The sequence below is a fragment of the Oncorhynchus mykiss genome, chromosome 4 (assembly GCF_057628025.1).
Source record: "Oncorhynchus mykiss isolate SJ-2025 chromosome 4, ASM5762802v1, whole genome shotgun sequence".
Taxonomy (NCBI): Eukaryota; Metazoa; Chordata; class Actinopteri; order Salmoniformes; family Salmonidae; genus Oncorhynchus; species Oncorhynchus mykiss.
In genome coordinates this window covers 28,180,567-28,205,345 of record NC_143025.1, presented here as the reverse complement: position 1 = coordinate 28,205,345, position 24,779 = coordinate 28,180,567, and the positions used below count along the sequence as shown (strand labels likewise).

The 24,779-nt window shown below is 43.6% G+C and overlaps 1 protein-coding gene across 9 annotated transcripts in view; it reads left to right on the top strand.

The window, feature by feature from the left end:
- LOC110521628 (SUN domain-containing ossification factor) overlaps positions 1 to 24,779 on the top strand; it is a 72,053-nt gene that overhangs the window by 32,417 nt on the left and 14,857 nt on the right. For 2 of the 9 annotated variants that reach the window (XM_090231692.1, XM_036969393.2), the window contains exons 2-16: positions 5,717 to 5,834; positions 6,803 to 6,901; positions 6,991 to 7,334; positions 8,087 to 8,338; positions 8,682 to 8,859; positions 9,297 to 9,417; positions 14,233 to 14,357; positions 14,472 to 14,539; positions 14,873 to 14,980; positions 15,122 to 15,227; positions 17,095 to 17,115; positions 18,361 to 18,416; positions 22,167 to 22,258; positions 22,357 to 22,422; positions 23,113 to 23,193. In XM_090231692.1, the coding sequence (XP_090087818.1) occupies positions 5,717 to 5,834; positions 6,803 to 6,901; positions 6,991 to 7,334; positions 8,087 to 8,338; positions 8,682 to 8,859; positions 9,297 to 9,417; positions 14,233 to 14,357; positions 14,472 to 14,539; positions 14,873 to 14,980; positions 15,122 to 15,227; positions 17,095 to 17,115; positions 18,361 to 18,416; positions 22,167 to 22,258; positions 22,357 to 22,422; positions 23,113 to 23,193 (1,835 nt within the window). The remainder of the gene's footprint in view (positions 1 to 5,716; positions 5,835 to 6,802; positions 6,902 to 6,990; positions 7,335 to 8,086; positions 8,339 to 8,681; positions 8,860 to 9,296; positions 9,418 to 14,232; positions 14,358 to 14,471; positions 14,540 to 14,872; positions 14,981 to 15,121; positions 15,228 to 17,094; positions 17,116 to 18,360; positions 18,417 to 22,166; positions 22,259 to 22,356; positions 22,423 to 23,112; positions 23,194 to 24,779) is intronic. The other 7 variants (XM_090231697.1, XM_090231696.1, XM_090231694.1 and 4 more) reach the window with 5 other exon arrangements.

The window sequence follows — 24,779 nt, the reverse complement described above, 5'->3', positions numbered from 1 at the left end:
GAGATCTGCCATTCATTCATTGCTATGATCATTGATGTCCTGAAGAAGCTGTCCCTTTTCCTCTCATTCTGTGCCCCCAGAATGTTTGGATATAGCCTACTGTTAAATGTAGCACTTTGTTGGCTAGCTATGTAATGAGGTAACGCACGTGACTGAACAAGGTGTTAAACTAGTGGTTTATGGCCCGTGAATAGTTTTAGAACAGCCCGCGACATGGTTTAACAATGATAAATGCGACCATCCCAATCCGCAACATAAAGAAAAACCATTTGAGAGCATATGCCATCAGAATGGTTGTGCTTTAGAGCCCTGGACGTCAAGTGCTCTGGAGGCTGAATGGTTCTGCTGCTGCTGTTCTGGTTCTTCTGTTAACTAAAACCAATTAGCCATTTAAAACTCTTACAGCAGCATCATAACCCAACCCATTACAAGCCAAAAAGTGTTACCATCCACCCAGCGACCTCAGTCCGTCAGTCTCCATTATGTATTTCATCCACAACGTGAAATAACAGCAACACTGTTTTCTGCCAACTGCCTCACTGCCAGCTAGTGGATGATCTATTCTCCCTCCTCTCCTTCCCTGTTATATTGGCTTCTCGCCACCTTCTCCATCTACCTGCTAACTGGTGAGTCCCTGTTCTCTCTCTCTCTCTTGCTCACTCTCTTTCTCTGCTGACACTATCAAATGAGAATAGGAGTGGTTGTATCAGTAGTAATGAGGTTAGCTGTGAGTAGAAAGGTGTGGTCCTGACATGCTATAGTTAGCTGTGGGTCATTTTAACACTCTTAATTCAAATCAAATAAAATTTTATTTGTCACATACACATGATTAGCAGATGTTAATGCGAGTGTAGAGAAAAGCTTGTGCTTCTAGTTCCGACAATGCAGTAATAACAAGTAATCTAACTAACAATTCCAAAACTACTGTCTTGTACACAGTGCAAGGGGATAAAGAATATGTACATAAGGATATATGAATGAGTGATGGTACAGAGCAGCATAGGCAAGATACAGTAGATGGTATCGAGTACAGTATATACATATGAGATGAGTATGTAAACAAAGTGGCATAGTTAAAGTGGCTAGTGATACATGTATTACATAAGGATGCAGTCGATGATATAGAGTACAGTATATACGTATGCATATGAGATGAATAATGTAGGGTAAGTAACATTATATAAGGTAGCATTGTTTAAAGTGGCTAGTGATATATATTTACATCATTTCCCATCAATTCCCATTATTAAAGTGGCTGGAGTTGAGTCAGTGTCAGTGTGTTGGCAGCAGCCACTCAGTGTTAGTGGTGGCTGTTTAACAGTCTGATGGCCTTGAGATAGAAGCTGTTTTTCAGTCTCTCGGTCCCATCTTTGATGCACCTGTACTGACCTCGCCTTCTGGATGATAGCGGGGTGAACAGGCAGTGGCTCGGGTGGTTGATGTCCTTGATGATCTTTATGGCCTTCCTGTGACATCGGGTGGTATAGGTGTCCTGGAGGGCAGGTAGTTTGCCCCCGGTGATGCGTTGTGCAGACCTCACTACCCTCTGGAGAGCCTTGCGGTTGAGGGCGGAGCAGTTGCCGTACCAGGCGGTGATACAGCCCGCCAGGATGCTCTCGATTGTGCATCTGTAGAAGTTTGTGAGTGCTTTTGGTGTCAAGCCGAATTTCTTCAGCCTCCTGAGGTTGAAGAGGCGCTGCTGCGCCTTCTTCACAATGCTGTCTGTGTGAGTGGACCAATTCAGTTTGTCTGTGATGTGTGTGCCGAGGAACTTAAAACTTGCTACCCTCTCCACTACTGTTCCATCGATGTGGATAGGGGGGTGTTCCCTCTGCTGTTTCCTGAAGTCCACAATCATCTCCTTAGTTTTGTTGACGTTGAGTGTGAGGTTATTTTCCTGACACCACACTCCGAGGGCCCTCACCTCCTCCCTGTAGGCCGTCTCGTCGTTGTTGGTAATCAAGCCTACCACTGTTGTGTCGTCCGCAAACTTAATGATTGAGTTGGAGGCGTGCGTGGCCACGCAGTCGTGGGTGAACAGGGAGTACAGGAGAGGGCTCAGAACGCACCCTTGTGGGGCCCCAGTGTTGAGGATCAGCGGGGAGGAGATGTTGTTGCCTACCCTCACCACCTGGGGGCTATCAGATGACCGTGTTTAGTGCGCAGCTAGTTAGGCAACGCAGGACCTGCACCGAGCTACAGCAGGCTACTGGGACTGCCTTGCATCACTGTCAGTAGCACCTGAGTTAGTTACTGGCTACCAAAGATCTGTCTGAGTTTGGACACCTGTGCTTATGTGAGGTTTGTTTCTGTGTGTGTAGACAGACCAAAGGAGGGAGGAAAGTCAGTGCAGTGGTTGTATACCTTCATCAGACACGCTGGCAGGTTTATCATTCAATTCAGAACTGGGAATAAAGGTATCGTCAGTATTCATAAAGGAAACATTGAGTCCAGACAAAATGTGGTGCTGGTGTTGGGTGTGAAAGTCCGGGTAAGGACAGGTCAAATAAGCCAGGGATTGTTATCTTAAAGCAGGACGATGTAGCCCTCCATTCAGCCTCCCTCCACATCCTATCTCTATTGTTATGGTGAACACTGGCTTTGGTGTCGCTGTGTTTTCAGTGCAGTCTGTTGGCTAGGTCCTGAACTACTGTCTCTCCCTTTGGCCCTTTTGTGTGGCTCTAAACCTAACAGGAAATGTCAGGGGATTTGGCCGGCCATAACCATAGCCTTAACTGGTGTTTTGTGTGTGTATTAGGCAGACGGAAAGAGAGGGAGAGCGAACAGGAGAATATTTGTTAACCAGACATGCTCCGTGCATCGAGGCGAGCGGATCAGATTATCTGCAGTGAGTCACAGGCAGTGAGTCTGCTCAACCATGATGCCAAACCCTCTGAACGATGTGTCTGTCTTTTGTCCCAATGTGACACTAGGGGCCCGGAGTTTATCAGGGTCCAATCCCAAATCAACTCTTATAGCGTCTCAATAGTCTAAAGTAGCTTCCTGTTCCGGCTCCTCTCCTTCATCTGCACTGAACTGGAAGAACTGAACCGGTTCCTAGTGGGAGCTGGTCACCATATTACCTGCCCTGTAGTCTCAGATCAGTTCTGTAGTAGTTCCAGACCCCGCTGTGTGTCTCTCCACAATAAGCTCTGTCTGTATGAGATGTGGTAAGGTTTACATCTGCCTGTTGTGAAGAGTAGAAAACGCATGGAGAGGGGGAAGAAAAGAGATGGCGGAAGTAGGCTAGAAGAAGCGCTGAGTCAGTGTAATGCTTGAGGCTCTTCCCTCTTTACTGACATTGATGGACTACAGGAACAGACATCTCTTTTCTCCTCTCGCTGCCCCTCTCTGGGCTCTTCTCTCATTCCTCTCCCATCTCTGGTCTGTCACTTTCCCTGCTCAGGGGTGTAGTTTCCCCTAGATACAGGATGTTTCCCTCCCCAATCCTAAACGTAACCATTAGTGGGGGAAAATGCGAAACTAACCCTAGATCAGCATCTAGGGGCAACTCTTTCCCTGCCTGTTCCTCCCCCCCTCCACTCATTATATAACTAACAGAACTAGGTCACATACATTCCTCCCCAAAGCTGCTCCTTCAAGCAAAGGTTACTTCCTTTCTCTAAGAGTAGGAATGTGCACCGACACTCGGCTCTTTTTTCATGTGTCAACACTCGGCTCTCTTTACAAGTAGTGTTACAGAAGGGGACAGGTAGGGCAGTTTCTAACTGGGTCATAACTTCCTACTTTGTATTCACAGAAGTGTTTCTCACTCCTGTAGCATGCAAAATATAGTTCTACTGTGCTTTGAGGAGTTTTGAAGTAATGGGGGGGGGGGGTGCAGTGTGGACAGACCGGTGTCCCCACAACCAGACTAGAAGCTGGTAGTCCCTGTCTTTATGCACACCTGGCCTCCTCCGTAGTCGTCAGCTTCCCTGTCAAACTGAACTGTTTTCAACACTATCATTCACACATTGTGTAGAGAAGAGCCTTGCCCACACTAGTGTCGTTTGCTGTTTTGGAGGATCGGGCTCTAGTCTAGGAGCTAGTACAACACCCACTACACAGGAACCCAGTGGTAAGTAGAACTGTCAATCATCTCTGTGGTTCCTGTCCAGGAGTTCCTCAGACATGTTGTGACAGACACTCCTGCCTTCACCTCTATCTTTACCGTGGCAGAAGTCTGTTTAGTCACGAGGTGTACCCTGAACTATAGGCCTATGTAGCTAGGTGTAGAAGTCTATTCGCTGTATGGCTAAAGGCTACGTCAGGGTATATGGCAGAGCCTACAGTTCAATGGGTTTGTAAGGTGACCTTCTACCCACTACTAGCCCCCTCATGGTGATGTTACCTCGTGTGGTATTTCACTAGTCGTTGGGTTTGAATAAAGTGGGAGAAGCCCAATTCCAAATCAACCCCCGATTGGCTAGGTGGAATTTGTGCCATTTATTACTCATACTTCTCAGATCCTCTTGGGCGGTTCCACGGCAGCGGGAGTGAAATGGTTTTGGTATCTCAGGTTGTTCTAGCAATTCTCACATCGCAACTTAATTGTGAGGAAGAATGTTTTCAGTTATTTTTACATTTTGTATCACACACCATTTTCTAGAAAATCATGATGAAAGTGTCTGTTATGGGCCCTTTTTAGACGTACACATGCCTCCTGAACGACCCTATGATCTGAACCGCACATGATATAGATCCCATCTCTTGATTTGGTACGTCTTGAGAGACAAAAACCATTCATCGATTTTCATGATGTCACTGAAATCGTGAAAATACATGATGTTTTGCCTACTTATAGGCCTGTCAACTTAACTTACAGTATACCCCCACCCCCTGGTCGCACATCTACCTTTCTCTCTCGTGTATGTGACATTTGGATGTATACATTGTTCAAAGCCATGGCTACGTCCACCGCAGGGTTCATATTTTGGTCTGGATCGGTGTAGGCTGCCTCTCACATTACCCACATCGCATCTCTCTACCGATGGATGATAGATCTGGGAGGGCTGGGTGTATGCAGGTACAAGATGTTGCCGCTATATGAATAGGCCCTCATTGCAACCCCAGCGGGACTGGAGGCTTGGATGCATTGTGTTCTGTATCAAAGGAGGGTGTAGCAATGATTCGTTCATCAGTCTAGGTCAGGATAAATAGTGAAATTACAGACCTATGTTCTACATAATGATATTATATGCTGTGTGGGTTTGAGTGAAACCCTATAGACTTGCCAGTTGACAGGGTGTTAACGTGTGTGTGTGTGTGTGTGTCCAGTTCTGACCTGACATTGATGTTTGAGTGGTCAAGCAGAAGCTCTCAGGTTTCAGAGCAGGTTTTGCAGCATCCAGTTGTTGTTTAGATCCATACTGGTCTTCAAACAGGCCGGGAGAAAGTATTCATTATGTAACAAACATTCAAATGTTAAATACTGATTTTTAAAAAGTGAACATATTCAGGCAGCCCCATATCCATTGGTCCCTACACACACAAACCGCCGGGGACCCTTCCTCGTCTCCCACCACATCACCTCAGCCTTTACCCCTCACTGGGCCCACAGGTCAAGTCCACTGATGCGTAGTAACAACAATGATGAACCTGGCTTGTAAACACAGGACACTTGTGACACGTGAGATCATGTTCATATGTTGAGCCACAGGTACCGCAGTCGTAATGTGTGTTTCTGACTGCGTTTCGCTCTCTCTGTGTGTTCCAGGTACCCCAGTCATAATGTGTGTTGTTCAGAGCACAGCTCGTCAGCTCCAGGTGTGTCTAGTGGTGAAAGCAGCCTCCCAGAGCATCATCATGAGCAGCACCACAGGACTGACCACAAGGTGAGATAGCTGTAAGACTTACCATTAGTTGTTATTGTGCAATAGACTTTCCCCCAGACCCCACTATGCTCCACTATTCCTCACGCAGTGTTTCTCTTCACAGCATTAGCCACTTTAAGACTAATCACTAGTGTTTTAGCCCATATCCACACAGCTCAGAACTGGCAATCTGAGGGAGAGGGGGGAGGAGGGCTGCTGTGTTAACCCTAATGTAGTCCTCCATTGTCTGTGAGCTGGTCTACTGTGAGCTGGTCTACTGTGTGTGTGTGTGTGTGTGTCTGTGTGTCCATAGCAATCAGACATACTGTCAGTCCATTTATAGAACAGTCTCTTGTTCTGTCCCTCAGTATAACAAAGTAACTTACTGTTTCTCAACCCGAGATGCTGATTCCCGTGTTTCTGGTGTTCCTCAGACTCTATCATTCTCTGTCATGTCTTACGGAGTGTTGGGTTGTAGTTTGAAGTACTTTCTACGCCAGACGTTAATAGTTACATGCATGAGGAATGTATATGGTGGGCTGACTGGCGGTTTGATAAGAAGTATAGACCTAGAAAGTTACTAAGTAAGGGAGAAGGCAATCACTTGGTTGCGGCCAGTGATACGGTTGGTTAGCTGTGGATTAGCGTGCGCCAAGGTCTGGTCAGAGGAAGGTGAGGGAACAGTTTATCACTTAACTTCCTGCCTAGCGACAAATATGTAGTGTTTAGGGGTGCAAGGAGGAGACTGCCTAAAGGAGGGTATAAATACTTGTGCTGGTCTTTGTCATTTTCAGCTGTTTGACCCAGTGGGTGAATAAACTTGGTTTGAGCTCTTCATAGTCGTCCATGAGTTTTACTGTTTATATAGAACCTAACAGGTGTAACAGGCTAGTCTACTTTCTGTGCACCTCAAACATCCTCTTCCGTGTGTGTGCGTGCGTGCGTGCGTGCGCACATGTGTTCTAACGGTGTGTGTGACTGTTCCCTAGGAGGAGTCGTCGTCGAGGACACACACACACACCTACGACGTGGAACTGGAGACAAAGAGGGCTACACTAGAGGAGCCCAACACACCCAACACTGAACAGGTAACAGAGACACAAACACCACACACACACACACACACACACACACACACACACGTGCAATGAGAATTGAATAGGTGTGTGTTTTCCAGACTGTGAATCAGAAGGAGCCTGTGGTGGTCTGGCCTGCCCCAGAACCACACCTGGATCCTGAACCCCCTGCTGCTGCTGCTGAGCCTCACTCACACAACACACACATCCACACAGACCCAGAGCCCGATACACAACCCACTCCCCTCCAGAACCAGGCTCCCTCATCCCCCTCCATCCCACCGCTCAGCGACGACCCAACCCAGGGACCGGCCTCCACAGACCACACAGGCCCAGTCGAGACCCCCAGTGATGCACCGGCAGAACCCAGCCCAGCCCCCTCTACAGAAGACCCCCAACACACACCTACCTCAACCTCTTACATCCCTGCTCCAGCCCCATCCAGGTAAGATGAGAACTGTGTATTGTACGCATGATGTGTATGAGACGTTATGTCTGTTTATACAGCAGAATTATGTGTCCAAGGCCATTTTTGTCCTTGGGCTCAATAAAGTATTTATCGTAAGAGGCGTCATTCAGTCTACCACTGTGAAAGATCCAGTTATCTAACTGGTCTTCCCTTTCAGCTGCATTCATTGTTTTTTTGTTTTACATTTTTACTTCACATTTTTCGTATGTTGCTATTTTTCTTATTGACTTGACTTTTTTCCCCGCCTCAATCTTGGGGGCCCCCGCTGCCCCTTTCTATACACCGTTTACTGCTGTAAACCTGCAGTTAACTTTGCACTGGTTCCTTCGTCAATAAACCTATCTGAACCTGGACTAAAACTTGGACTGGACTTGGTGGGAATAAGTGGAAATGTTGGTTGTCTGCTAAACTGGACCTCTGGACAGATGGGGATTGCCAGACCTGATCAGATCAGGTGTCATTGGATCCTTGGATGGTTCTGCCATGGGGTTTACTGGCTAGTTTAGCGCTCTTTGTAGGACCTACTCAAAATGGCTGCCGAGATGTGGACACTTGCCTTTTACAATGAACATTTGACTCACCACAGCCTGGACTCGAGGAGGCTTACCATTCCGAAGACACCCCCCCCTCCAACCTCATCCCCTTTTCTCTCTCTCCCCCATCCCTCTCTTTCTCCTTCTCTCCTCCCCACCCCATCTGTCCTCTATCTCCCTCTTCCTCCCTCCTAGGGGCTCTTCCATAAATGGCATGTCCTTTCTTTCCCTCAGTTCAATAGAGGTTGCCAGATCTCATCCCGCGGTAGAGGATTCCCCTGTAGAAGTTGCCAGTGCTGAAGCCGATCCCTCTTTAGAGGTTGCCAGTGCTGGATCTAATTCCTCTCTAGAGGGCAATGTTTTCGCTGATTTCTCTGGCTCTCAGTGTGGGATGATTCCCCACAACCTGGCAACCCAAACCCCTCCTTTTGGCAGCCCGCCCACGAGGTGAGTACAGAGTTTGAATTGAACCAATCAGAAAGCAGAAACAGGTAAACAACCATGCAGGTAACCAATCGGATGCCAGACACTCCTCTCCGCTAAACTCAAACAACGACCGGTGGCCTTGTTCTCCTTTTCATCTTTTATTTTGTTTTCTTTTTTTGCTTCTTTTCTGCTGTGTTGTTCATTACGGACAAACACACTGTTGATGGCATGGAACATGAATGGAAGGAATGTTATTGAAAGAAAATATTTTGTTTGCGTGCATCCAGACTGTGCATTAAATGTTGTTTTTCTCCCTTCATCCCCTCCCTCTCCGTCTTTCTCTCTCCCTCTCCTCTTTCCATAGTGGTGATGATGACTCTGTAGAGAGCCAGTCAGAACAGGGTCACAGTCAGGACGCTCCAGGTTCTGATGCTGATGTCCAGGTGTCTCTCAGCCCAGAAGACCCAGACCAGGGCCTACCAGAGCTGGACCAGGGGGGAAACACATCCTACAGGCACCAAGACACAGAACAAGACCAGCAGGTGAGAGGGAGTCCCACAACCTAGTCCCCACGCTGGTAATGTTATAGAGAATTGACTGTTATTTCTGCCACTGACTGTAAGTGTAATGAGGAGTGTAGAGGTTTGCGTGTGAACATTGAGGACTGGGGCTACACATGGCTTGGCTGCCAGTCCTCTGAGTTGTTTCATTAATGTTTAATTCAATTAATGAACCCTCTGCCTTTCTCTTACTGTAGGGAGGGAGGGAGGGAGGGAGGGGGGGGGAGAGAATGAGGGAAGCCCTGTCCAAGCCTTTTCCAACCAGATTGGCTGCAGACACACAGCTCAACTGGATTGGCTTTGTTGACTGTTCTGGGGTCTTTATAAAGGAGTAATGTATATCAATTACAGCTCACTGTGTGTGTGTGTGTCTGTGTATAACATGTCTGTGTAACATGTGTGTCTCTATACCTGACAAGGCAGTGGATGAGGTAGTGGATGCCAGTGGTAAGGAGACTGACCCCTCAGTGCCCAGTAAGGAAGACATCCCAACATTCGACGAGTGGAAGAAACAAGTCATGGAAGTAGAGAAGGAGAAGAGTAAGAAACACACAGGGACATGTTTCCCTCATTAACATCGTAATCAGGAGAAGCTCAGTGACTGTGAAGAAGGGATGCTGTTTCGATACAGTAATTTGTCAGACAAATGAGTGCAGAGGCCTTGCATGGAAATCTCTGTCCTCCTTTCCAAGTCCCTCCTCCCCTTCCCTATCTCGCTTCCCTCCATCTTCCTCCTTCCCTCTCTCTGTTTCTCTCCTTTGCCTCTCTCTGACTGAGGGAATTATGGGTATTGCAGTGTGTGTGTTGCGTAATCTCTCACTCTCTCTGTCCTCTTAGGCAGCACTCTTTTTCCACCATCACTAATGGCCCAGTCTACAGGAGCAGAAGGACACACAGACACACACAGACATCCATGAGTTACACTCTCACACTTACACTCTCAAACTCAACACACGCCTTAGCACGCCACGTGCACTCACACACACATGCTCCCAGATTACACGCATGGGCACCCACACACTGTTAGGTCATAGACAGCATGGCAGAGTGAGTTAACCCATTGTTTTATTAGTCACTGAGCTAGAAACTGGACCTTGTGTAGATCTCCTGTCCTCAGCTTCACCATCAGACAGACAGATGGGGGAACATTTCCCTAGCCCAGAAACCCATCCAAACAACCTTCACATTTTTGGACAGAGAGGGTGACGATGGCACATGATCCAAGATGAGTTCTGAATAGTATAATTAGTGGTTTCACCTGGAGTTTTCCTCATAAACACAAGAAAACACTGACTGAACTGTCATGTTTAAATTATTGATATTTGAAAAGGGTGTATTTGGTCAAATATTAATGAATGCCTCCGTTCCAGATGTCAGTCCCAAAGGGCCCCTGTGTACACAACCTGCTCTGTCCCGCGTTAATGCTAACTTGTGTGTGCGCGGGTCGTGGAGTGTGTGCATACCTGTGCATGTAACATGCCTGCATCCTTGTTTTTTTATTTTCTGGAGAAAAAAAATGCATTTTAAGGTGGTTTACAACACACCGTCTCAGCCTGGCCTGCACACTGATAACCAATAGCAACTATAGAGTACAGGAATCAGACTAGGCTACTGATATAGCGACTAGATTATAGGAATCAGACTAGGCTACTGATATAGCGACTAGATTATAGGAATCAGACTAGGCTACTGATATAGTGACTATAGATTATAGGAATCAGACTAGGCTGCTGATATAGTGACTATAGATTATAGGAATCAGACTAGGCTACTGATATAGTGACTATAGATTATAGGAATCAGACTAGGCAACTGATTAAACAACTATAGATTATAGGAATCAGACTAGGCTGCTGATATAGTGACTATAGATTATAGGAATCAGACTAGGCTACTGATATAGTGACTATAGATTATAGGAATCAGACTAGGCAACTGATTAAACAACTATAGATTATAGGAATCAGACTAGGCTACTGATTAAACGACTATAGATTATAGGAATCAGACTAGGCTACTGATATAGTGACTATAGATTATAGGAATCAGACTAGGCTACTGATATAGTGACTATAGATTATAGGAATCAGACTAGGCTACTGATTAAACGACTATAGATTATAGGAATCAGACTAGGCTACTGATATAGTGACTATAGATTATAGGAATCAGACTAGGCTACTGATATAGTGACTATAGATTATAGGAATCAGACTAGGCTGCTGATATAGTGACTATAGATTATAGGAATCAGACTAGGCAACTGATTAAACAACTATAGATTATAGGAATCAGACTAGGCTGCTGATATAGTGACTATAGATTATAGGAATCAGACTAGGCAACTGATTAAACAACTATAGATTATAGGAATCAGACTAGGCTACTGATATAGTGACTATAGATTATAGGAATCAGACTAGGCTACTGATATAGTGACTATAGATTATAGGAATCAGACTAGGCAACTGATTAAACGACTATAGATTATAGGAATCAGACTAGGCAACTGATTAAACGACTATAGATTATAGGAATCAGACTAGGCTACTGATTAAACGACTATAGATTATAGGAATCAGACTAGGCTACTGATATAGTGACTATAGATTATAGGAATCAGACTAGGCTACTGATTAAACGACTATAGATTATAGGAATCAGACTAGGCTGCTGATATAGTGACTATAGATTATAGGAATCAGACTAGGCTACTGATATAGTGACTATAGATTATAGGAATCAGACTAGGCTACTGATATAGTGACTATAGATTATAGGAATCAGACTAGGCTGCTGATATAGTGACTATAGATTATAGGAATCAGACTAGGCTACTGATATAGTGACTATAGATTATAGGAATCAGACTAGGCTACTGATATAGTGACTATAGATTATAGGAATCAGACTAGGCTGCTGATATAGTGACTATAGATTATAGGAATCAGACTAGGCTGCTGATATAGTGACTATAGATTATAGGAATCAGACTAGGCTACTGATATAGTGACTATAGATTATAGGAATCAGACTAGGCTGCTGATATAGTGACTATAGATTATAGGAATCAGACTAGGCTACTGATATAGTGACTATAGATTATAGGAATCAGACTAGGCAACTGATTAAACGACTATAGATTATAGGAATCAGACTAGGCTACTGATATAGTGACTATAGATTATAGGAATCAGACTAGGCTACTGATATAGTGACTATAGATTATAGGAATCAGACTAGGCAACTGATTAAACGACTATAGATTATAGGAATCAGACTAGGCTACTGATATAGTGACTATAGATTATAGGAATCAGACTAGGCTACTGATATAGTGACTATAGATTATAGGAATCAGACTAGGCAACTGATTAAACGACTATAGATTATAGGAATCAGACTAGGCTACTGATTAAACGACTATAGATTATAGGAATCAGACTAGGCTACTGATATAGTGACTATAGATTATAGGAATCAGACTAGGCTACTGATATAGTGACTATAGATTATAGGAATCAGACTAGGCTACTGATATAGTGACTATAGATTATAGGAATCAGACTAGGCTACTGATATAGTGACTATAGATTATAGGAATCAGACTAGGCTACTGATATAGTGACTATATATTATAGGAATCAGACTAGGCTACTGATATAGTGACTATAGATTATAGGAATCAGACTAGGCTACTGATATAGTGACTATATATTATAGGAATCAGACTAGGCTACTGATATAGTGACTATAGATTATAGGAATCAGACTAGGCTACTGATATAGTGACTATAGATTATAGGAATCAGACTAGGCAACTGATTAAACGACTATAGATTATAGGAATCAGACTAGGCTACTGATATAGTGACTATAGATTATAGGAATCAGACTAGGCTACTGATATAGTGACTATAGATTATAGGAATCAGACAAGGCTACTGATTAAACGACTATAGATTATAGGAATCAGACTAGGCTGCTGATATAGTGACTATAGATTATAGGAATCAGACTAGGCTACTGATATAGTGACTATAGATTATAGGAATCAGACAAGGCTACTGATTAAACGACTATAGATTATAGGAATCAGACTAGGCTGCTGATATAGTGACTATAGATTATAGGAATCAGACTAGGCTACTGATATAGTGACTATAGATTATAGGAATCAGACTAGGCTACTGATTAAACAACTATAGATTATAGGAATCAGACTAGGCTACTGATATAGTGACTATAGATTATAGGAATCAGACTAGGCTGCTGATATAGTGACTATAGATTATAGGAATCAGACTAGGCTACTGATATAGTGACTATAGATTATAGGAATCAGACTAGGCTGCTGATATAGTGACTATAGATTATAGGAATCAGACTAGGCTACTGATATAGTGACTATAGATTATAGGAATCAGACTAGGCAACTGATTAAACAACTATAGATTATAGGAATCAGACTAGGCTACTGATATAGTGACTATAGATTATAGGAATCAGACTAGGCTACTGATATAGTGACTATAGATTATAGGAATCAGACTAGGCTACTGATTAAACGACTATAGATTATAGGAATCAGACTAGGCTACTGATTAAACAACTATAGATTATAGGAATCAGACTAGGCTACTGATATAGTGACTATAGATTATAGGAATCAGACTAGGCTACTGATATAGTGACTATAGATTATAGGAATCAGACTAGGCTACTGATTAAACAACTATAGATTATAGGAATCAGACTAGGCTACTGATATAGTGACTATAGATTATAGGAATCAGACTAGGCTACTGATATAGTGACTATAGATTATAGGAATCAGACTAGGCTACTGATATAGTGACTATAGATTATAGGAATCAGACTAGGCTACTGATATAGTGACTATAGATTATAGGAATCAGACTAGGCTACTGATTAAACAACTATAGATTATAGGAATCAGACTAGGCTACTGATATAGTGACTATAGATTATAGGAATCAGACTAGGCTACTGATATAGTGACTATAGATTATAGGAATCAGACTAGGCTGCTGATATAGTGACTATAGATTATAGGAATCAGACTAGGCAACTGATTAAACGACTATAGATTATAGGAATCAGACTAGGCTGCTGATATAGTGACTATAGATTATAGGAATCAGACTAGGCTACTGATTAAACGACTGAATGATTGTGTTCTCCACATTAAGATGACCCAGCTGGGACTCCCTGGAAAACAGTGGCAATTGCTACTGAGTGGACCATCCTAGCTAAAGAAATCAAATGAATGAGTTCCCTTAAGCGTGCGCACACAAACATCCACCTCCTAACCCCCCTTTCTCTCACTTCCAGCTCTCTCCCTCCATACCTCCTCCAGTGGCATCCCCCCTGTGAAGAAGGTGCAGAAGAACTTCAAAAACAACTATGCTTCTGTGGAGTGTGGCGCTAAGATGCTGTCAGCTAATACAGAGGCTAAGGTAACACACTCGCACGCGCACACAACTTTGAAGTCTTGCGCTTGGAGGACAGAAACAGTCATTCCATTGACTCATATTTGCCATGTCATGCTCTCTCTCGTTCCCCGGTTCCAGAGTACCTCAGCTATCCTCATGGAGAATATGGACCTGTACATGCTGAACCCCTGCAGCAACAAGATTTGGTGAGAGACACGCACACACCTACATTCTAATTTTCTGAACAGTTGTCTGCCCTCTCCTTTCTTTTTGATTCCCCGCCCCCCCCCCCCCCGGTCCTGTCTGCTCTCTGAAGCTGCAGGGTGACAACGTGGCTCAGTGCACTGCTGTTTTCCCCAGAAGCATACACATACACTAGTCCCCTTGTCAGCTCAGCACGTGTGACCCCAACTGCCAACCGTCTGCCCAGGCAGATGTCAAGGGGAGATGAGGATATTTGACAGAGCTGAAAGTTCTCACATTAATTTGCCTCTTCTAACTCTCTCTCCCCCACCTTCTCTCTCTCTGCCTCTCTCTAGGTTTGTAATAGAGCTGTGTGAGCCCATCCAGGTGAAACAGTTGGACATCGCTAACTTTGAACTCTTCTCCTCCACACCAAAAGACTTCCTGGTCTCCATCAGTGACAGGTATGCACACACCCTGAAAAATGTGAAAGTCCCATTTCGGTTGAATGCATTCAGTTGTGCAACTGACTAGGTAGCCCCTTTCCGGTTTTCCTCAGGACACGCCCCCCTTTGACCGCCCCTCTCCCTCCCTCTCTCTCTCAGGTACCCCACCAACAAGTGGGTGAAGTTGGGAACGTTCCACGCCCGTGATGAGCGCACAGTCCAGAGCTTCCCATTGGACGAACAGCTCTATGCCAAATATGTCAAGGTACACACCGACATTTATACACACACACACACCTTATGTTCTTCTAACATTTATTTCCATTCAAAATCCTATTTTCCCTAATCCTTACCATAACCCTAACACAACCCTAATCCTTACCATAACCCTAACACATAACCCTAATCCTTACCATAACCCTAACACAACCCTAATCCTTACCATAACCCTAACACACAACCCTAATCCTTACCATAACCCTAACACAACCCTAATCCTTACCATAACCCTAACACAACCCTAATCCTTACCATAACCCTAACACAACCCTAATCCTTACCATAACCCTAACACATAACCCTAATCCTTACCATAACCCTAACACAACCCTAATCCTTACCATAACCCTAACACATAACCCTAATCCTTACCATAACCCTAACACAACCCTAATCCTTACCATAACCCTAACACATAACCCTAATCCTTACCATAACCCTAACACAACCCTAATCCTTACCATAACCCTAACACATAACCCTAATCCTTACCATAACCCTAACATAACCCTAATCCTTACCATAACCCTAACACAACCCTAATCCTTACCATAACCCTAACACATAACCCTAATCCTTACCATAACCCTAACACAACCGTAATCCCTAATCCTAATCCTTACCATAACCCTAACACAACCGTAATCCCTAATCCTAATCCTTACAATAACCTTAACACATAACCCTACTCCTTACCATAACCTTAACACACAACCCTAATCCTTACCATAACCTTAACACACAACCCTCATCCTTACCATAACCCTAACACATAACCGGAATCCCTAAACCTGATCCTTACCATAACCCTAACACATATCCCTAAACCTAATCCTTACCATAACCCTAACACATATCCCTAAACCTAATCCTTACCATAACCCTAACACATATCCCTAAACCTAATCCTTACCATAACCCCTTACGCTAACTGTAATTCTAACCTGAATTGTAACCCTACCCTTAAACCAAAGCCCTAAGCTTAAACAGCCTTTGTCCTCATGGGGATGTGGGAATTTCTTGTTTTACTATCCTTGTGGGGACTTGGGGGATTTTAGTTCCCCACAAGGATAGAAGAACCAACCAACACACACCATTTGTATTCTATGTTCTATGCCCAGGGGGATTCCTCATGTCATCAACATGCTTCTGTGTGTGATGTATATTCTGAGGATGTGTTTCAGCTTCCTTTTCGACTTTTATGTGTAATAAATTTAGTAGAAATAGTATGGAAGTATTTACTGTCATTCAACTCTACCCCCCCCCCCCCCCCCCTCACGATCTTCTCTTATCTAACGCATTAAGTGTTATTGCATTTTCATAGTTTTTCTGTAAAGTTTAAAATAACTATTTTTCGTGCGGGTGCATTTTTTTGTTATGTTTGGTTAATTGTATGTTTTTTTTTTTTTTTTTAAATATGCCACTGTTTTGTGATTTCACATAGTACTGTGTGACAAGGTCTTAGGGTTATCGATGTCTTAATTTCAATAGGAACTGAAGCTGTTATCAACCTGATGTCTGTCTAGGTTGTCTGTCTACCTCTTCCCTACTCCTCTAAAGTTACTGCTATGGATACTTATAATACCTTATTCCCTTGTATTGCTTTGTATACCTTACCTTACCTTGTAATGCTATGTGCACCTTGTATTGCTTTGTATACCTTACCTTACCTTGCCCTTGCCTTGTAGTCTCTTGTAGAGCAAGCGTTTAGTCTGTGAATACTGTGTTGTGTTGTCCAAAAAATAAAATGCTGAAGAAAAATGGCCAGATGCTTGACTTGCTAATGGCATGAATCAGCCTTTTTACCGATTTTTCTCTCACTTTTTTTCTCTCTCCTCTTCCTCTTGCATCAGATGTTCATCAAGTACATAAAGGTTGGCATTCTTCTCTTTTAGAGGTTGTAATGCACTATGATGCGTTATAGTGTACCATGACAATGGGGAGCTTTGGTGGCAGTGTACAGATGGTGTAATGCATGACCAAGACACATTTTAAAACTAACAATAGAGCTTGGCAAATTCCACATCACCTTTAGATTTGATTTAGCTTAGACGTGTTGGATGACTTGAATGATTTAGCTTAGACGTGTTGGATGACTTGAATGATTTAGCTTAGACGTATTGGATGACTAGATTTACACTAAACAAAAATATAAACGCAACATGTAAAGTGTTGGTATCATGAGCTGAAATCAAAGGTCCCAGAAATGTTCCAGACGCATAAAAAGCGTATTTCTCTCAAATTCTCTGCACATATTTGTTTACATCCCTATTGGTAAGCATTTCTCCTTTGCAAAGATAATCCATCCACCTGACAGGTGTGGCATGTCAAGAAACTGATTAAATAGCATGATCATTACACAGGTACACCTTGTGCCGGTGACAATAAAAGGCCACTCACAACACAGATGTCTCAAGTTGAGGGAGTGTGCAATCGGCATGCTGACTGCAGGAATGTCCACCAGAGCTGTTGCCGGATAATTGAAAGTTAATTTCTCTACCATAAGCCTCCTCCAACGCAGTTTTAGAGAATTTGGCAGTACGTACAACCGGTCACACAACTGCAGACCACGTGCATGTCATGTGGGTGAGCGGTTTGCTGACGTCAACATTGTTAACCCCACCGCCACCATGGGGCACTGTGTTATGACATACTGTAAGCTACAGGCTACGAACACAATTGCGTTTTTTCTATGGTCATTTGAATGCATAGAAATACCTTGACGAGATCCTGAGGCCCATTGTTTTTGTAAGGTATCTTTGACCAACGGATTCGTATCAGTATTCCCAGTCATGTCAAATCCAATTGAAATAAATTCAGTCAATTGAATTTATTTAAATTGACTGATTTCCTCATGAACTGTACTCTTTGAAATTGTTGCATGTTGCGTCTATATTTTGGTTTACTATAGCTCAGAGATACTGGATGACTAGAATGATTTAGCTCAGACATACTGGATGACTAGAATGATTTAGCTCAGACATACTGGATGACTAGAATGATTTATCTTAGATGTACTGGATGACTAGAATGTAAGTGGGGATGGTTTGGGTGGTTTAATTACCCCGGTGTGAGTGTGTTCGATGTGGTTTAACCCTTTCATCACCCCTCGACTGCAGGTGGAGCTCATCTCCCACTTCGGATCAGAACACTTCTGCCCCCTCAGCCTCATCAGGTAAGAGATACAGTTAAAGTCGGAAGTTCACATACACCTTAGCCAAATACAATTAAACTCTGTTTTTCACAATTCCGGACATTTAATCTGAGTCAAGATTCCCTGTCTTCGGTCAGTTAGGATCACCACTTTATTTTAAGAATGTGAAATGTCAGAATAATATTATATAATTATTCATTTCAGATTTTATTTCTTTCATCACATTCCCAGTGGGTCAGAAATTTACATGCACACAATTAGTGTGTGGTAGTATTGCCTTTAAATTGGTTCAAAAGTTTTGGGTAGCCTTCCACAAGCTTCCCACAATAAGTTGGGTGAATTTTGGCCCATTCCTCCTGACAGAGCTGGTGTATCTGAGTCAGATTTGTAGGCCTCCTTGCTCGCTCGCACGCGCTTTTTCAGTTCTGCCCACAAATTTTCTGTAGGATTGAGGTCAGGGATTTGGGATGGCCACTCCAATACCTTGACTTTGTTGTCACTTTTTTGCCACAACTTTGGAAGTATGCTTCGTGTCATTGTCCATTTGGAAGACCCGTTTGTGACCAAGCTTTAACTTCCTGACTGATGTCTTGAAATGTTGCTTCAATATATCCACATACTTTTCCATCCTCATGATGTTATCTATTTTGTGAAGTGCACCAGTCCATTCTGTAGCATAGCACCCCCACACATGAAAATGCTGTCAACCCTGTGCTTCACGGTTGGGATGGTGTTCTTCGGCTTGCAAGCCTCCCCCTTTTTCCTCCAAACATAACGATGGTCATTATGGCCAAACAGTTCTATTTTTGTTTCATCAGACCAGATGACATTCCTCCAAAAAGTACGATCTTGTCCCATGTGCAGTTATAAACCATAGTCTGGCTTTTTTATGGCGGTTTTGGAGCAGTGGCTTCTTCCTTACTGAGCGGCCTTTCAGGTTATGTCGATATAGGACTCATTTTACTGTGGATATAGATATGTTTGTACCTGTTTCCTCCAGCATCTTCACAAGGTCCTTTGCTGTTGTTCTGGGATAGATTTGCACTTTTTGCACAAAAGTACGTTCATCTCTAGGCTCCTTCCTGAGCGGTATGACGGCTGCGTGGTCCCATGGTGTTTATACATGCGTACTATTGTTTGTACAGATGAACTTGGTACCTTCAGGCGTTTGGAAATTGCTCCCAAGGATGAACCAGACTTGTGGAGGTCTACAATTTCTTTTCTGAAGTCTTTGCTGATTACTTTTGATTTTCCCATGATGTCAAGCAAAGAGGCACTGAGATTGAAGGTAGGCCTTGAAATACATCCACAGGTAGACCTCCAATTGACTCAATTAGCCTATCAGAAGCTTCTAAAGCCATGACATAATTTTCTGGAATTTTCCAAGCTGTTTAAAAGGCACAGTCAACTTAGTGTATGTAATCTTCTGACCCACTGGCATTGTGATACAGTGAATTATATGTGAAATAATATGTCTGTAAACAGTTGTTGGAAAAATTACTTGTCATGCACAAAGTAGATGTCCTAACCGACTTGCCAAAACTATAGTTTGTTAACAAGAAATTTGTGGAGTGGCTGAAAACAAGCAAGTTTTCATGACTCCGACCTAAGTGTATGTAAACCTCCGACTTCAACTGTATAGAGAGAGAGACCAGGAGATAGTCTGTCATTACATTTTTTAACAGCTAGACTTGAATAGAAGAGAAATAACAGTAATGTTTTCCTCCGGGTGTGTTGTTTAGCAAAAAGGCTATGTAACACAGGAGGTTGGTGGCTCCTTAATTGGGGAGGACGGGCTCGTGGTAATGGCTGGTGCAGAAAAGGTGGAATGGTGTAAAATACATCAGCAGCCTCCCCCTCAGCAGCCTCCTGTGCTATATAATGAACACAGCAGGGAAAATGTAAATAGTCTGGGTCAATGTAAATAGTCCGGGTGGCCTTTTGATTAATTGTTCAGCAGTCTTATAGCTTGGGGTTAGAAACTGTTAAGGAGCCTTTTGGACCTAGACTTGGCGCTCCGGTACCGCTTGCCGTGCGGTAGCAGAGAGAACAGTCTGACTAGGGTGGCTGGAGTCTTTGACCATTTTTTGGGGCCTTTCTCTGACATGCCTTGTATATAGGTCCTGGATGGCAGGAAGCTTGGCCCCAGTGATGTATTGGGCCATACGCACTACCCTCTGTATTACCTTAGTCAGATGCCGAGCTGTTGTGGTGATGCAACTTGTCAGGATGCTCTCAATAGTGCAGCTGTAGAACTATTGGGGATCTGGAGACCCATGCCAAATATTTTCCATCTTCTGAGGGGCAAAAGGTGTTGTCGTGCCCTCTTCACGACTGTCTTTGTGTGTTTGAACCATGATAGTTTGTTGGTGATGTGGACACCAAGAAACTCTCGACACGCTCCACTACAGCCCCGTCGATGTTAATGGGGGCCTGTTCGGCCCTCCTTTTCCTGTAGTCCACGATCATCTCCTTTGTCTTGCTGCCTTCAATAGTGTTAGCTCCTAGTGGCCCCTAGTGTGCAGTGAAATCAATCAGTTATTTCAGAGAACACGGTGAGTAGATATACTGCGAGCTGAGCAGCTTTCTAGTAATGGTCTCTGTGCTCTATAGGATTTCCAGGAAATATGTGTCTCTCTGCCATGTTGGCTCTCTGCCTCTTTTTCGATCCCGCTCTGTCGCTTTGTCTCTGACTTGGCAGCATGCTCTTGTCCATGTCTATCTGTAAGTTAAGGAGCCCAGTGTAGGTGGTTAGATGGCTGTATTACAGTAAGTCTTCCATACTCTGCTCTATATGGAGACATTCCTTCCTTAAAGCTGTGTAGGGGAGCTGGAGCTCAGCCAGAACCCAACAGAGACCCTCCTCAGATCACCCTCTCTCCTCCTTCTCTACCAGAACCCAACAGAGACCCTCCTCAGATCACCCTCTCCCCTCTCTCTCTACCAGAACCCAACAGAGACCCTCCTCAGATCACCCTCTCCCCTCTCTCTCTACCAGAACCCAACAGAGACCCTGAGCTCTCAACCCACAGCCTCCCTCCCTCTTACAGAGAATATGAGGTGTGCAGGTCACTGTAAACAATGGCAGAGGAGAAGGCCGGATGTTAAAGACCCTGCAGTTGCAGTACAACAACCTTGTATAGTACAATCATTTCAACTCTGTACAGTAGCCCTTTGTCCTCTGCTGAGTTGGATGTACTAAGTTCCTCCTTACCCTCCTATCACCCACACTCCCTGCCATTCCCTACAGGGGCTGAGGCCAGGTTAGTGGACAGGTAAGGAGTAATCATTAACAAAACATTTGGGTGAGTTTAACAGGGGGTTGACTGTCAGGGGGCTGTAAAAAACACTACTACTACAGATTTACCTCCTCCTCCCACTCACTACCTTCCCCCTATGTTCGCCCTGCGTCCTGCCCTCAAGGAGTGGAGACCAGGACAGGAGCTGTTAAAAGAAAACACGTTTATTTATTGTATTTTTTTTTATGATTTTTTTTTACTTGGCCAACGTTCACATCCACATAAATGCTGCTACTCTCTGTAGATAAACAAAATAACTAAATGTTAAGGTTTACATTATCTCAGTCGATAAGGTTAGTGGGGTGAGATGTATAGATTAATGTACAAAAACAACACTATAGGGAACAGCATGTCATCTCAACATGTCAACTCGCATGTCCATGTTCGTCTAATCATAATTCCTCTCTTTTCAGCTGTATATGATACATTTAACCGTGTGTGTGTGTCATATAACCATGTGTGTGTTTTATAGGGTGTTTGGTACCAGTATGGTGGAGGAATACGAAGAGATCGCAGATTCCCAGTACCCCTCAGAGAGGCTGGAATACCTTGATGAGGATTATGGTAAGAAGGTACACCGTGCGTGTGATACTTGGTCATGTTGTTATTATAAAATATCATGTTTTCTCCACCTTGAAATAATCTGGTTATTTTATCTACAGACTACCCACCTGGCTACCTCCACTCTGAGGACAAGGGTTCTAAAAATCTGCTGGGCTCTGCCACAAGTATGTACACACACACACCGCATCGCGTTGTTCTGAGCGTAGTTTCACACGGCACAGGACAGCGTAAACATGGCTAACTTGATATCGAACTGGCTCAGCATCAGTTCTCTACTGTATCTAATCACATCAGAGAATTGATCTCCAGACCTGGGTCTAAAACAGACTCTGTATTTCTTGGAGAATGGAGAGACAAGAAGCTGCTTTCCTGGAAAACATCAAGTCCTGAATGTTTCTTCAGTTTCTGTATTCCCACATGACGGCACATTGGCAAACAGAGCTGTGGCTGGGATACGGGTTAGGACTACTGATTTGTACATAACTCCATTACACACACTGGAGCCCCTGTGTCTCCCTGGCAGGGCACTGAGGCTGCAATCTGATTGGCTAAGAGACCCCCCCCAATAGTCCTACACACAACTGGTTCAGTATTTAGAAAATAGACTGACCCATTTCTACACAACCCCCCCACACCAGTGTTTGAAAACAAGCAGAGGCTGACAAGGTCCTCTAGCCAGCCAGGCAGAGATGGGTTGGTTGGGTAAGGGTATGTGGAGTCGGTTAGGGGATTGCATGCTGTGGTAGGTGAATACCAAGAACTGTGGTTTTACAGATTCCTGTGGGGCCTTCAACTACTTTACTACCAGTGAAGAAGGTTATTCATGATTCCGTGTGTGTGTGTTCTACGTACAGATGCCATTCTCAACATGGTCAACAACATAGCAGCCAACGTTCTGGGAGGCAAGCCTGAGGATGGAGGAGCACAGCTGGAACGTATGGATCCTCCTCGTTCCTCTCTTCTGTTCGCTCCTCCCCTTCTCTCTCTTCTCTCATTTCCTTCACCCCCTTCTATCCATTGCTAAGAATGTGTGTTGTGTTTGAGGTAGAGGTCGACCGATTAATCGGAATGGCCGATTATTTGGGGCCATTTTCATAACAATTGGTAATCTGCATTTTTTGACACCGATTGTGGCCGATTACGTTGCACTCCACGAGGAGACTGCGTGGCAGGCTGACTACCTGTTATGCGAGTGCAGCAAGGAGCCAAGGTAAGGTGCTAGCTAGCATTAAACATATCTTATAAAAAACAATCAATCTTAACATAATCACTAGTTAACTATACATGGTTGATGATATTACTAGTTTATCTAGCTTTTCCTACGTTGCATATAATCGATGCGGTGCCTGTTAATTTCTCATCGAATCACAGCCTATTTCATAAACGGGTGTTGATTTAACAAGCGTATTTGCGAAACAAGCACTGTCGTTGCACTAATGTGTACCTAACCGTTAAACATCAATGCCTTTCTTTAAAATCAAAAAGATTATATGTTTTTAAACCTGCATATTTAGTTAATATTGCCTGCTAACATGAATTTCTTATAACTAGGGAAATTGTCACTTCTCTTGCGTTCCATGCAAGCAGTCAGGGTATATGCAGCAGTTTGGGCCACCTGGCTCGTTGCGAACTGTGTGAAGACCATTTAAGACCGTAATTAATTTGCCAGAATTGTACATAATTATGACATAACATTGAAGGTTGTGTAATGTAACAGCAATATTTAGACTTAGGGATGCCACCCGTTAGATAAAATACAGAACGTTTTGTTTTCGAAATGCTACTTTCCGGATTTGACCATATTAATGACCTAAGGTCCTCATATGTGTGTTATAATTAAGGCTATGATTTGATAGAGCAGTCTGACTGAGAGGTGGTAGGCAGCAGCAGGCTCGGAAGCATTCATTCAAACAGCACTTTTGTGCGTTTGCCAGCAGCTCTTCGCTGTGCTTCAAGCATTGAGGTGTTTATGACTTCAAGCCTATCAACTCCTGAGATTAGGCAGGTGTAACCGATGTGAAATGGCTAGCTAGTTAGCGGGGTGTGCGCTAATAGCGTTTCAATCGGTGACATCACTCGCTCTGAGGCCTTGAAGTAGTTGTTCCCCGGGAGCGATGGGTAACGATGCTTCGAGGGTGGCTGTTGACGATGTGTTCCTGGTTTGAGCCCAGGTAGGAGCCAGGAGAGGGACGGAAGCTATACTGTTACACTGGCAATACTAAAGTGCCTATAAGAACATCCAATAGTCAAAGGTATATGAAATACAAATGGTATAGAGAGAAATAGTCCTATAATTCCTATAATAACTACAACCTAAAACTTCTTACCTGGGAATATTGAAGACTCATGTTAAAAGGAACCACCAGCTTTCATATGTTCTCATGTTCTGAACAAGGAATTTAAAAGTTAGCTTTCTTACATGGCACATATTGCACTTTTACATTCTTCTCTAACACTTTGTTTTTGCATTATTTAAACCAAATTGAACATGTGCCGTTATTTATTTGAGACTAAATTGATT